Genomic DNA, 13,564 nt, shown 5'->3' on the forward strand with positions numbered 1-13,564 from the left:
CAGCCAGCTTGGAGTTTGCCAAAAGGCACCTAAAGGAATCTCAGACCATGACAAACAAGATTCTCTGGTCTGATGAAACCAAGACTGAACTCTTTGGCCTGAATGTCAAGCGTCATGACTGGAAGAAACCTGGCACCATCCCTACGGTGAAGCATGGTGGTGGCAGCATCATGCTATGGGGATGTTTTTCAGCAGTAGGGGCTGGGAGACTAGTCAAGATCGAGGGAAAGATGAACAGAGAAAAGTACAAGAGATCCTTGATGAAAACCAGAGCGCTCAGGACTTCAGACTGGGGCAAAGGTTCACCTTCCAACAGGACAACGACCCTACACACACAGTGGCTTTGGGACAAGTCTCTGAATGTCCTTCAGTGGCCCAGCCAGAGCCTGGAATTGAACCCAATCTAAAAATCTCTGGAGACCTGAAAATAGCTTATCTGCGACGCTCCCCATTCAACAAGACAGAGCTTGAGAGGATCTACAGAGAATGGGAGAAACTCCACAAACACAGGTGTGCCAAGCTTGTAGCATCATACCGAAGAGGACTTGAGGCTGTAATCGCTTCCAAAGGTGCTTCAACAAAGTACTGCGTAACGGGTCTGAATACTTATGTAAATGTGATCTTTTTTATTTTTAATATATTTGCACACAAAAACTATTTTTTTGCTTTGCCATTATGGGGTATATTGTGTAGATTAATGAGGGGAAAAAAAGATGTAAACCATTTAAGCCTGTAAATTTAAGGCCGTATTGTAACAAAATGCTGAAGTAGTGAAGGGGTCTGAATACTTTCCGAATACACTGTACGTGTTACAGGCGTGTTCATCTACATAGATTATGCCCAAACTTGTGTGTGTGTGTGTGTGTGACTGACCGGTCACAGGAGCAGGCCACCATCAGACTGAGGAGGTTGTAGATTATGAAGGTGAAGATGACAGCTGTGATGGTTCCTCGAGGTATGGAGTAGCTTGGGTTCTTCAGGTCACCTGGGACACAGCACAACACCAGGTCAGACACACACGTCTCTGATCCCTTGGATAACTCTTGAATGTCCCCTTTCAAAACTGAGCAGCTAAATAGAAATCCCATCTCTCCACCCATTGATCAAACATCCATTTCTTACCTGACATGTTGGATCCAGCCATGATGCCTGTGCACCCGTTAAACATGACAGCAAACACCGTAGCAAAGGACATCATAGTTCCTGTTGTGTAGTCCACAGCATAGTCAGCTAGGGAAGGGGAGGCGGATTTAGAAATCAATTCAATCAGCTCCATGTCCGAATCCACCCCAAATTCAGATATTTCACAAAAAAAAATGGAATTGATTAACATGCATGCCTCTTGGAATTCAAAAAGTACAAAAATGCCATCTCTCGCCATTGCTGGTTCAAGTATAGTTTGTGTTACATATGAAGCCATTGACTTTTAACCCACTTCTCATTGGAGGGTAAGCTTTACAATGGCAAAGAAAGTGTGTCATTTTGTTGACAACAGGGTCTTTGAAGGGGCTGTGTGTGTGTGCCAGTGTGACTGAGTTATGGCGATTAGCAGAGTAATCATGTGGTTGATTTCCACACTGAAAATAAATCCCTCAGCTCAGTGAGGTTGGTTGGTTATGGTGGAAATGGGGAGCCAATGGATATTTATGATACCCACTAATTACAACCCTGGTAAACACTCAGCAAAACAAGAGGCTTGAACCTATAATTGGTGTGTGTGTCTAAGATAATTAACAAGTAAATTCTGCCACCATAAAGTATGCATAACTGTCATTACTAGCCTGTTCAACCTCTTTCGTATCGTCTAAGATCCCTAAAGATTGGAAAGCTGCCGCGGTCATCCCCCTCTTCAAAAGGGGAGACTCTTGACTCAAATTGTTACAGACCTATGTCCATCCTGCCCTGCATTCCTAAAGTCTTTGAAAGCCAAGTTAACGACAGATCACCGACCATTTCGAATCCCACCACACCTTCTCCGCTATGCAATCTGGTTTCCGAACTGGTCATGGGGGCACCTCAGCCACGCTCAAGTTCCTAAACTATATCATAACCACCATCAATAAAAGACAGTACTGTAAAGCAGTTTTCATCGACCTGGCCAAGACTCTCGACTCTGTCAATCACAGCATTCTTATCAGCAGACTCAATAGCCTTGGTTTCTCAAATGATTGCCTCGCCTGGTTCACCAACTACTTCTCAGAGTTCAGTGTGTCAAATCGGAGGGCCTGTTGTCCGGACCTCTGGCAGTCTATGGGGGTGCCACAGGGTTCAATTCTCGGGCTGACTCTTTTCATATCAATGATGTCGCTCTTGCTGCTGGTGATTCTCTGATCCACCTCTACGCAGACGACACCATTCTGTATACTTCTGGCCCTTTGGACACTGTGTTAAACCTCCAAACGAGTGTCAATGCCATACAACACTCCTTCCGTGGCCTCCAACTGCTCTTACATGCAAGTAAAACCAAATGCCTGCTCTGCAACCGATCGCTACCCTCACCGGCCCACCCAGCATCACTACTCTGGACGGTTCTGACTTCCCTCGGTGTCCGATTAGACTGTAAACTTTCATTCTCCAATCCAAAATTAAAACTAGAATCAGGTTCCTACTTCACAACAAAGCATCCCTCACTCATGCTACCAAACATACCCTGGTAAAACTGACTATCCTACCGATCCTTGACTTCGACAATGGCGGTTATTTTGTAAATGACAACACTAAACTCAGCAAATTGGATGTAGTCTTATCACAGTGCCATCCGTTGTCACTAAAGCTCCATACACTACCCACCACTGCGACCTGTATGCTCTCTTTGGCTGGCCTTCGCTACATATCCGTCGCCAAACCCACTAGCTCCAGGTCATCTGTAAGTCTTTTCTAGGTAAAGCCCCACCTCATCTCAGCTCACGGGTCACCATAGCAACACCCACCCGTAGCACACGCTCCAGCAGGTACATTTCACTGGTCGTCCCCAAAGCCAACACCACCTTTACTTCCGGTTCTCTGCTGCCAATGACTGGAACAAATTGCAAAAGTCACTGAAGCTGGAGACTTACATCTCCCTCACTATCAATAAGCATCAGCTTTCAGAGCAGCTTACCATTCCCTGCACATGTACACAGCCCATCTGTAAACAGCCTACCCAACTACTTCATCTCCATATTGTTATTTGTTGGTTGTTGCTCTTTTGCACACCAGTATCTCTATCCCATTTGTAACTCTTGTTTTTGTCGCACTGCTTTGCTTTATCTTGGCCAGGTCGCAATTGTAAATGAGAAATTGTTCTCAACTGGCATACTTGGTTAAATAAAGGTAAAATTAAAATAAAACATGAGACATCACTCACATTAAAAATGCTTTGCTATATTAAATTCCATAAAGATGCACTATGCAGAAATCACTCAGCCATTTCCTGGTTGCTAAAAACCTAAATGACAGTTTATGTGAGAAAACAAGCAAGCATAGTGTAGAGAATCTTGTACCATCTACACTGCTGCAAAATACACATTCCATAAACCAAAAATATTGTATTATCAGCTGTTTGAAGCTGGTGTACAAAACCGAAAGCAAAAGACGAATGAAACTTAACGGGAAGCATAGAAATAGCACACATAGAACACATTACTACTTCTTAGACTTGCTTTCAATGCAAATGACAGATCTATAACACACAATTATATTTGAATTTGGTAGGGGCACACAAAAAGTTTATTGCAGCTTAAATCAAGTGCAATTCTATTTAGAATGACATACATTAAGCACACACATTTACATTAGTGCACCACACACACACACACACTACTAACCCCCCCCCCCCAGCCATCACGCAGACAGACCCTCTTTCTCACCATCCAGGTTGCCCAGGAGTGTGTTCAGTTTAAAGCCGGTGAAGTTGGCCATGGTCGGCGGCTGTGGCCCCGTGCCGTTGAGGATGGGCGGAGCAGCGGGCAGGAGGATGATGCGCGGGCGCACAGCGAAGAAGCTGATAAAGATGGTGGCCAGCACCAGCATGACCACCAGGAAGATGATGAAGGAGGCTTTGGCGTAGATCTCTGCCCCCACCAGACACACAAGCAAGCAGAGGAGGAGGATGCCGGTGGCATAGAGCAACGACCACCAATACCCCGCTGGCAACACCTGGAGGGAACCCGCTGGGCTCACCCCATCTGGAGAGGGAGAGGAGAGATGGGGTGAGAAGAGAAGGTGAGGTAAGTGAGAGGGTTAGCAGGTTAAAAGGTGAGGGGGTTGATGAGAAGATGAGGGAGTGAAGGAATGAGGTGATAGTTGAAACAGACCATGAAAAGATCAAAGGGTTATAATCCAATTCCATTTAAATTGTTCAGTTTGATTCAATAAGCTTTAAAAATGGGCATGACATGCATGTGCAGACATTGTCAAAGCAGATTAGATTTAGATCAAATACAATATACTAAAAAAGTAGTCTGTCAATATAAACAGAGCACAGGTTGGTATTTATTGGGATGAATCATGTACTGGAGGCAGCTCTGCAGGGTTGTCACTAGCTGGCACAGCAAAAAGTAATAGAATCAGATTTTAAACCTAACCTTAACCACAATGGCAACCTTATGCCTAAGCCTTACCTTTATTAAGATCATAAAGTTATTTGTTTTCATAAATGTATACAATAATTGGCAATTTCAAATTTGCCCCTGGCACATCTAATGGAAATCACCCAGCTCTGCCTCCAGGACAAGATTCACCCGAATAAACATTGACCCGCAAACAAAGCAGGAAGAGGTAGAGAGTATGGCTGTATACCTTCTGGAAGCCCGAAAGTTGCTACTATGGCCTCGACCAGACCCAGGATATAGAGGGCACTGCTACACACATTAGCCAGGAAGAACATGACACCTAGACTGCCCCCAAACTCTGGCCCCAACGCACGACTTATCATGTCTGGGGAGGAGGGGGTTAAGGCTGGGATACACAGGAGTTAAGAGTGAGTGTCAATATGTGAGAGAAAGAGTGTATGTGGACACTATAATGAAGTGAAGGCCTTTAAAATGTGGATGTCATCAGGCACTGAAAGAAATAGGCCCAGGCACAGACACTCATTCCCATCCTCCTCTCACACTCACAATGTGTCTTGCAGATAAAGTGAAAACAATACCAGCCATTCACTGACACACACACAAATATCTATATGTTGAGGAATACAATGGTACATTAATGAAACTGAAAGAGCACTGTAAGGAGTGTGTGTGCAGCTAATGGGCCTGAAATGACATGTCTATACATCTATCATATAGAGCTATGTGTGTATTGCTGAGGAGGATACAGTAGGCCCCTCCTGCATCCAGAGCTCCATTGGTTGAGATGGCACACACAGACAGCACGGTCATACTGATGATGAAGTAGGCCACTAAGAACATGGCTATGGCCTGATACAGCCCACACTGGCCCACCACAAAACCTGACGGGAGAGGAGAGAACACAAGGACCGCACTATGGTTTAACATTCCAAATCATCTCAAAGTCAAACAGGAACTGGGTTTGGGAGTTTAACAACTATCTTACAGCAAGTTGGAACTTGGAATTTACAGTAATTGTCAACAAGAACATGCAGTGGGGAATTCTCATTGGCTTTCACCTTCACTATACAGTTGAGACAGCAGTTTGACCCTCCTCCCCATGCGAAGTTACACAATCATGTAATTATTAATCAAAACACCATGCCAAGGCATCCAGTTATGTTTAAGAAATGTTGTTCAATGTCACACACAGTAAAATCAGTTTAGACTGACAATAGCCTATGGCAAAATACAAAACTTCTACAATGCTACCACTTCCTTGCAACATTCAACAATAGCTCAAAATGCAGAACAGGTTACTTTATGCTTTTAACCAAAACAGAAGTCATCCAATTCACTGTACACCACTCCTATGCATTGAAACAGAAGTCATCCAATTCACTGTACACCACTCCTATGCATTGAAACAGAAGTCATCCAATTCACTGTACACCACTACTATGCATCGAAACAGAAGGTGCCATATTGTTCCATATAAGGTATAATGCAGTGCTTATGTTTTGTGGAATGGGATTCTTGTCTCTCAAACTAGTGGCTGTTCAACGTTTGCGTGTCTACACCACAGCAGCTGAGGTATCACGAGACGGGGCAAAACAGAGGGTGGAACACACCAAGGCAAGAGAGAACACTCACCGACAGACCACTGTACTTACCATGAGAACTCTGTGGTAGAATAAAACACCTCTGAACAAAGAAAACAGATGAGACATTGACGAATGGGGACTGTGTTTGTAAACATATCTTCAGATTATTTGTGAATACACTATGGATAGGATGACATTATTTCCATCAGAGATATTGGACCTCGAGCTCTGCATCATGTGAATGTGATTAACTGCTCGAGACTGAAGCTATAGCGCAAGTAAATAATCCATTTCTTGCAAGAACTACATTTTACTCCATATTGTTAGTCCACTTGAAACAACTCTCAGGAGTTCATACCCTTGTACTGTAACACACCAAGGGACTTAAGTGGCAGAAGGGTAACTCCACCAAGTGTTTGATATCACCAAATTTAAAAATTCTGTCATAAAGAGCACGTTCAACACGTTCCCGTCTCTAAAAACAAAAATTACTATAGTAAGTGCCAAATTAAGTTACAGGGTTAACAGTGTTATCTTAAATCATTCATAAATCCCTGTGTGACAGTGGGGATGGAAGCTTGTTGTGTGCATCAGGGAGGTACAATTAAATGCAAGCTTAACAAAAAAAAAAATGTAAATGTCTAACCTGTCCATCTATGACTAACAGGGTTGACGTGCTCTGCCCGACCATCACAAAACACCAGAAAATGGCCAATGAGAGTAGAACCAGGTAAACTGCTTTACACTATTTAAAAAAGCAATATGCTCAACATAATAAAACGAGAGTTCAATTCACGTAACAGGATTTACCTTAAAATGATGGACAGATGTAAATAAATCACTACCGAATAAAACGTTTAAAAAAATGGGTTTCCATCACATTTTCAACTATACTGATGGTTTTCTAAAAATGTAAAATAATAATATAGCGAGTGAGCCATCTCCGGTTTTTGCACGCATGTTCTAGCCAACAGCACAGCGCAAGTATAGCCTACACGATGCAGTTATTAGTGACAAAATATATTATTTTGTCAAATGGCAGCCAAGTATCGATGATCATGTCACCAGATTAAGCCCCTGGATATTTATTGGAAATTAGTATTAAGCTCATCGCGTGACTCCCAAGTTTACTTCGATTTTATGCTTATTATAGCAATATTTGCGAATAAAATCGTTTCCACCTAGATCTTGCACAATTCATTTTACCGAAACAAAAATATCCCACCTTGTCTAACGTATTTTGTTTTGTCGACATTTGCAAAGTTTGCCGAAACGTGTTTCCACCAGGCCTGTCATTACATTTGTCATTCAAGAATGTTGAATAAAATTATATTTTAACGTAAAAACATTGTATTTAACATTCTGGCTTGTAGGGGTCGTGAGAGTTACTAGTAACTTTCCAGATTCCAACGCTAATTTCTGCCCGATGTAGAATTCAATGCAATTCAACGTCGGGTTTCCAGGCAACAACTGGCTCAAAGTTACCAACATGGGCCTATTATAAAGCTATTTTGTGGGCATTGTAATAAATAACAGTAGGCTATAACGTTACTCACCAATTCGTAGGAAGACCACCACGCTGAACATAGACAGTAAGGTGGGTATCACCACACCAAAGAATGTGGAGAGCTTTTTGGTCCGGCTGTGGTGCGCCGACTTCCGTCTGGAAAAAGCCGGGGACTGCTCCACAGCCTCCCTGGGAAGACACGGCTGATGCTCCCCCGACTGCTCATTGACACTTGTGGAGAGGCGATAGTGCAGGAGTGGTGTCCTCTCCGACATGGCAAAGCAGCTGTTGGCTACTACGACTAACCAGAACTTAAAAACACCCTTTCACCAATTGTGTCGTCTTTTTCAACTAAGCTAGTTTCTAGAGTTCACTCTCAAACATTAAAGCAAAAAAATCAGTGCGCATGACTTTACAACGACATTGTTTTCTCAAATCATGTCAACAGACGCTGAACAACATTGTAACGATTGGTGCGTGCCAATCTGAATGCTAATCAATATAGTTTGCCTACCTCGACATCAGAAATACAGTTTCTCCTCGTGTGGCCTAACCCCACTCGAAATAAGAGAAAACACTATATTGTAGTGGGCCTACATAACAAGCCACACATTCTCGTAAAAGTTGCCCGTCGCATTTGTTGGCACTTTCCAACAATCCGTGACCATTATGAAGCTAGTGCCATTTAGGTCACGTAATCATACAGCAAATGTTCAAAATAAAAGTCCCCCTCAAGTAACCTAACGCAGCAGGGGTAAAATAAAGACCTGAGCGGAGTTCCCACGTTTTCAGTGGAAGGGAACCAAGGTTGAAGATACTGTATCCCTACAAACCGAATGCATCCAGTTGTTACCATCGCCAGAACAACCGAATGCATCCAGTTGTGGCCTACACCGTTAAGGGTGAGTTTAAAGTTGCTTAAACATACAATTATTGAAAATACAAACAATATATTATTGAAATTAAATAACAAACATTGATTTACGGGATTATTTGTTTTATTATAATGTAAAAAAAACAGCCACAATAACAACACAATACCGACAACAGTAAATGTTTTTTTTTTAACTACGATCAACTCATGACAGAACAGAATTTTAAAGTTTTGAAGTGAAAATTTTCACATTGACCCTGTCTAGGGGTAACTTTGGATGGGGCCACAGTGACCCCTGACCCCACTTATCTCAGTCCCCAGTATCTATGCTGCAATAGCCTATGTGCCAGGTTATTATCTGGTGTACTGTACATCTGCTTGCTATTGTATTTTGGAATCCTCAGACCCTCTACTAATGGGATCTTGTGTAATGCCATGAAGATTTGTGTCATTAGGGTATTTTTTAGAGCGCTGTAAATAAGGTCTCTATTAATAATGATAATTTCAAACTTATGCGGTCAATCTTCATGGTATGACACTGGATCTTATTAGTAGAGGGTCTGAGTATACTAAAATACCTATGTTTATTGGTGACAACTTCTCTAGTTTAAATGGTGGAGTAGAAATTAGATGTGGATAGCTATAATGAAAAAAACATTTTGCTAATAAGTGAAAATAGGTCAACTAACAAAAAAGTAGTTAATGCAGTTCATCTTCCTGGTATGACACTGGATCTTGTAATGAAGGCCTCTAATGAGAATGTACACTGCTCAAAAAAATAAAGGGAACACTTAAACAACACAACGTAACTCCCCAACTGTCCACTTCGGAAGCAACACTGATTGACAAATGTCACATACTGTTGTGCAAATGGAATAGACAACAGGTGGAAATTCTAGGCAATTAGTAAGACACCCCCAATAAAGGAGTGGTTCTGCAGGTGGTGACCATAGACCACTTCTCAGTTCCTATGCTTCCTGGCTGATGCTTTGGTCACTTTTGAATGCTGGCGGTAGCATGAGACGGAGTCTACAACCCACACAATTTGTGTGATTTTGTTGTCAGCACATTCAACTATGTAAAGAACAAAGTATTTAATAAGTATATTTCATTCATTACGATCTAGGATGTGTTATTTTAGTGTTCCCTTTATTTTTTTGAGCAGTGTATTTTTTTGGTCAATGGTCACAGTAGCTTTCTGCTGATAAAATATACTTATGCGGTCAATCTTCATGTTATGAAACTGGATCTTATTAGTAGAGGGTCTGAAATACCCCCCTTTAATGATGATGACTTCTAGAAAAATAAATGTTATAGAATCAAACATCTGTAGATCATCGATCACATTTATTTCATAAAGCCCTTCTTACGTCAGCAGTTGTCAAAAAGTGCTTTACAGATACCCAGTTTAAAATCCCAAAGAGCAAGCAATGAAGATGCAGAAGCACAGTGGCTTGGAAAAACGTCATAGAAATCAGGAACCTGCTGTGGGAAGAAACCTAAAGAACCAGGCTCTATATTTTTTGTCTTTTCAATAAATGTATGTTTAAGTGACTTTAAACTATATATGTTTTGTGGTTTTACATTTAAAAAAACTTCCTCTAACAGTCAAGTAACATTTTTTCAGGGGACTTTGTTATTAGAAAATTAGCGTATGATAATGTCAAGTTAATGGCGCTAGCTTTCGTGATGCTGGTCGTGTTCGAGAGCATCAAACCCACGATGTATTGTGGGTTCATGGTGACTGATCTACAAAGTAGTTATTTATTATGCAAGGTGATTTGTAGATCAGTCAGTCGGCAATTGCCTCCGTTTACTTGAAGCCCATTGTCTGCAAGTAAACGGGGGGACTTTTATTTTGAAGCGATTTGCGCTATTTGAGACCCGTTGATATTGCTTATTGGTGCTGATTTCACGGAGCTCGATCCGTTCACTAGATTTATCATGTGACGCCAGGATTTTCTAGTTTGTCATCCGATCATATGATCCAGCCCGTTCGTCCAATCAACTCTCTCCAACTTGTAAATGCACTTTGGCTACGTCTTAAAATATTACATTGTAAAAACCTTCATGTCTTACTTCCTTATTACTGGAAACTTTGTATCGAAACGAAAATTGACACCTGACACACTCAACAAGTAACATTGTGTCGTTGGAATAAATGTGCCAACAGTAATTCCGTTGCGGTTAGCGAATCCTTCTATTTACCATGGAATTGCAACCTAAAAACGGCCAAATAAATCACTGAGTCCAACACTGATACCCAAAATGCACACTCTTGGATTAGATTTAATCTTATACTGATGTAGTCTATAAATAGAAGGGTGGGCTAAGGGTGCTGATTTCACGGAGCTCAATCCGTTCACTAGATTTATCATGTGACGCCAGGATTTTCTAGTTTGTCATCCGATCATATGATCCAGCCCGTTCGTCCAATCAACTCTCTCCAACTTGTAAATGCACTTTGGCTACGTCTTAAAATATTACATTGTAAAAACCTTCATGTCTTACTTCCTTATTACTGGAAACTTTGTATCGAAACGAAAATTGACACCTGACACACTCAACAAGTAACATTGTGTCGTTGGAATAAATGTGCCAACAGTAATTCCGTTGCGGTTAGCGAATCCTTCTATTTACCATGGAATTGCAACCTAAAAACGGCCAAATAAATCACTGAGTCCAACACTGATACCCAAAATGCACACTCTTGGATTAGATTTAATCTTATACTGATGTAGTCTATAAATAGAAACCAAGGGTGGGCTAATTGTTATAACATTCCATGTAACAGTCTGTATCATGCATATAAAAAAAAATACAGAAATAAGAAGCAAATAATATTTCAATATAAAACACGACATAGCCAAACAATTTGTTTTCGACAAGGACACTTTAATATCAATCATTATACCCAGAGAGAGATACATATGGAATACAACACAAACTCTTTCTCCCTCTCTCGACATTTTCATTCAGTCTTTTGGCTCAACTTTTTCCAAACCACTCATTCTTCAAAAGTATGCCTTTTTACGAATATTCTTCTTCCATTCTTCCAACCAGTGCAGTAATCCATTTTAACCAACTATACTTCCACTGTGGATGTTTCTTTCCCTCCTGACATGGCTGGGAAAATCCATGCATATTCGGCTACCTTTACTCTGTTGATATTCCCATTTGAGAAAATAATATAGCACGTCTTCTTCCAATTTGGCACTGAGGGACTTTAAAGTCAGGGCAAGAAGTCGTTAGAATTCTCTAATCTAATAAGAGCATAGGTCCAGTCTCTTTGGTCTTGGTTTCTCGAATAGTGCCTGCTTCTGATAGAGCACAATAGTAATGGAGTCTTTTTATAGGCACAAGCTCTGCCATAGCTCATTGGCCAAAGCCAATGGGGAAATGAATGGGGCTTTTGTAGGGTTTTTGGATAAATGCTGAAAATAAGGTCTGTGGTAAACACAGGTTTAGGAGATATAAACGTTTTGTTCTATGAGATCATTTTCATTAGCTAACGTCACATTTTCTGAATTTTGATGCATTTATATAATCAAAACTAGCACATAATGCACATAAAGGCTTCAAAATTCAGAAATGTCAGGTTAACTGACTGATATAATCTCATAGAACAAAATTTATAAGATCTCCTAAACCTGTGTTAACCCCATTCTTTCCACATTTCCCCCATAGGAATGGTTGAACGAGGCAGAAGTAACTAATTTCTAGTTTTTAGGACTACAAACTGGCGAGCTCTGTAGAAGCCAGTTGTAGCCTACAGATTGCACCTACTCCTCAACAGGTACGGCACCATGTCATAATGTATATCACCAGAAGAGGGCGAGCTAACCCCATCAATAAATCTAGGTGGCAGCGAAACACTGCCATGTAGTACAGACAGCCTCCACTAGGGAGTGCTAGTGCAGTCTTCTGGTCACCCTAGATTCCTCAACCAGTTCAGCCTTGATAAAGTGGGAGAGAGCTAGAAGGACTCCAAGGCTATTATCCCTGATCACTGAAAACGACAAGACAGTCTATAAGGAGGAGGTCAGACACCTGGCAGTGTGGTGCCAGGACAACAACCTCTCTCAACGTGAGCAAGACAAAGGAGCTGATAGTGGACTACAGGAAAAGGAGGGCCAAACACGCCCCCATTCACATCGAGGGGGCTGCAGTGGTGGGGGTTGAGAGCTTCAAGTTCCTTGGTGTCTACATCACCAACAAACTATCATGGTCTAAACACACAAAGACAGTCGTGAAGAGGGCATGACAATGCCTATTCCCCTTAGAAGACTGAAAAGATTTGGCATGAGTCCCCAGAATTTTCAAAAAGTTCTTCAGCTGCACCATAGAGAGCATCCTGACAGGTTGCATCACCGCCTGGTATGGCAACTGCCCAGCATCCCACCGTAAGGCGCTACAGAGGGCAGTGGGTACGGCCCAGTACATCACTTGAGTGACTCCAGTCACCCAAGTCATAGACATATCTCTCTGCTACCACAGATACCGGAGCTCCATGTCTAAGTCCAAAAGGCTCCTCAACAGCTTCTACTCCCAAGCCATAAGATTGCTGAATAATTAATCAAATGGCCACCAGAACTACTTGCATTGACACCCCCTACATGTACATATTACCTCAATTACCTTGACTAACCTGTAACCCCCACATATTCACTCGGTACCGATATCCCCTGTATATAGCATTGTTATGTTTTTGTGTTACTTTTCTTAACTATATTTTCTTAAAATGGCATTGTTGGTTAAGGGCTTGTAAGTAAGCATTTCACGGTAAGGTCTACACCTGTTGTATTCATTGCATGTGACAAATGCAATTTGATTTGATTTGGTCCAAGCAATTGTCTCTGAGGTCCAGTGAGAGCCACTCCAGCTTCCCCCGGAGCAGCCTGCCGTACAGCTGCAGCACCTGGGTCAGACTCCGGCTCTGCTGGCTGGGACAGCCTGGGTCTGGGTCTGTCACCCTGTGGACCAACAGACACACAGCCAAGTGTTTGTGAGGGGAGATTGGGAGAGAGGAAGAGAGAGAGAGAGCTGG

At 41.9% G+C, this 13,564-nt stretch overlaps 1 protein-coding gene across 1 annotated transcript in view; it reads right to left on the reverse strand.

Moving 5' to 3' along the window:
• LOC135546590 (solute carrier family 12 member 9-like) overlaps positions 1–8,338 on the reverse strand; it is a 55,673-nt gene extending 47,335 nt beyond the window's left edge. Inside the window, exons 1-6 of the mRNA XM_064975152.1 lie at positions 7,693–8,338; positions 5,300–5,434; positions 4,780–4,917; positions 3,849–4,166; positions 1,123–1,230; positions 874–985 (exon numbers count right to left, since the gene is read on the reverse strand). Of these exons, the coding sequence (XP_064831224.1) occupies positions 874–985; positions 1,123–1,230; positions 3,849–4,166; positions 4,780–4,917; positions 5,300–5,434; positions 7,693–7,918 (1,037 nt within the window). The 5' untranslated portion in view covers positions 7,919–8,338. The remainder of the gene's footprint in view (positions 1–873; positions 986–1,122; positions 1,231–3,848; positions 4,167–4,779; positions 4,918–5,299; positions 5,435–7,692) is intronic.
• Between the last annotated feature and the right edge of the window lie 5,226 nt (positions 8,339–13,564).

The sequence above is a fragment of the Oncorhynchus masou genome, chromosome 9, assembly GCF_036934945.1.
Source record: "Oncorhynchus masou masou isolate Uvic2021 chromosome 9, UVic_Omas_1.1, whole genome shotgun sequence".
Taxonomy (NCBI): domain Eukaryota; kingdom Metazoa; phylum Chordata; class Actinopteri; order Salmoniformes; family Salmonidae; genus Oncorhynchus; species Oncorhynchus masou.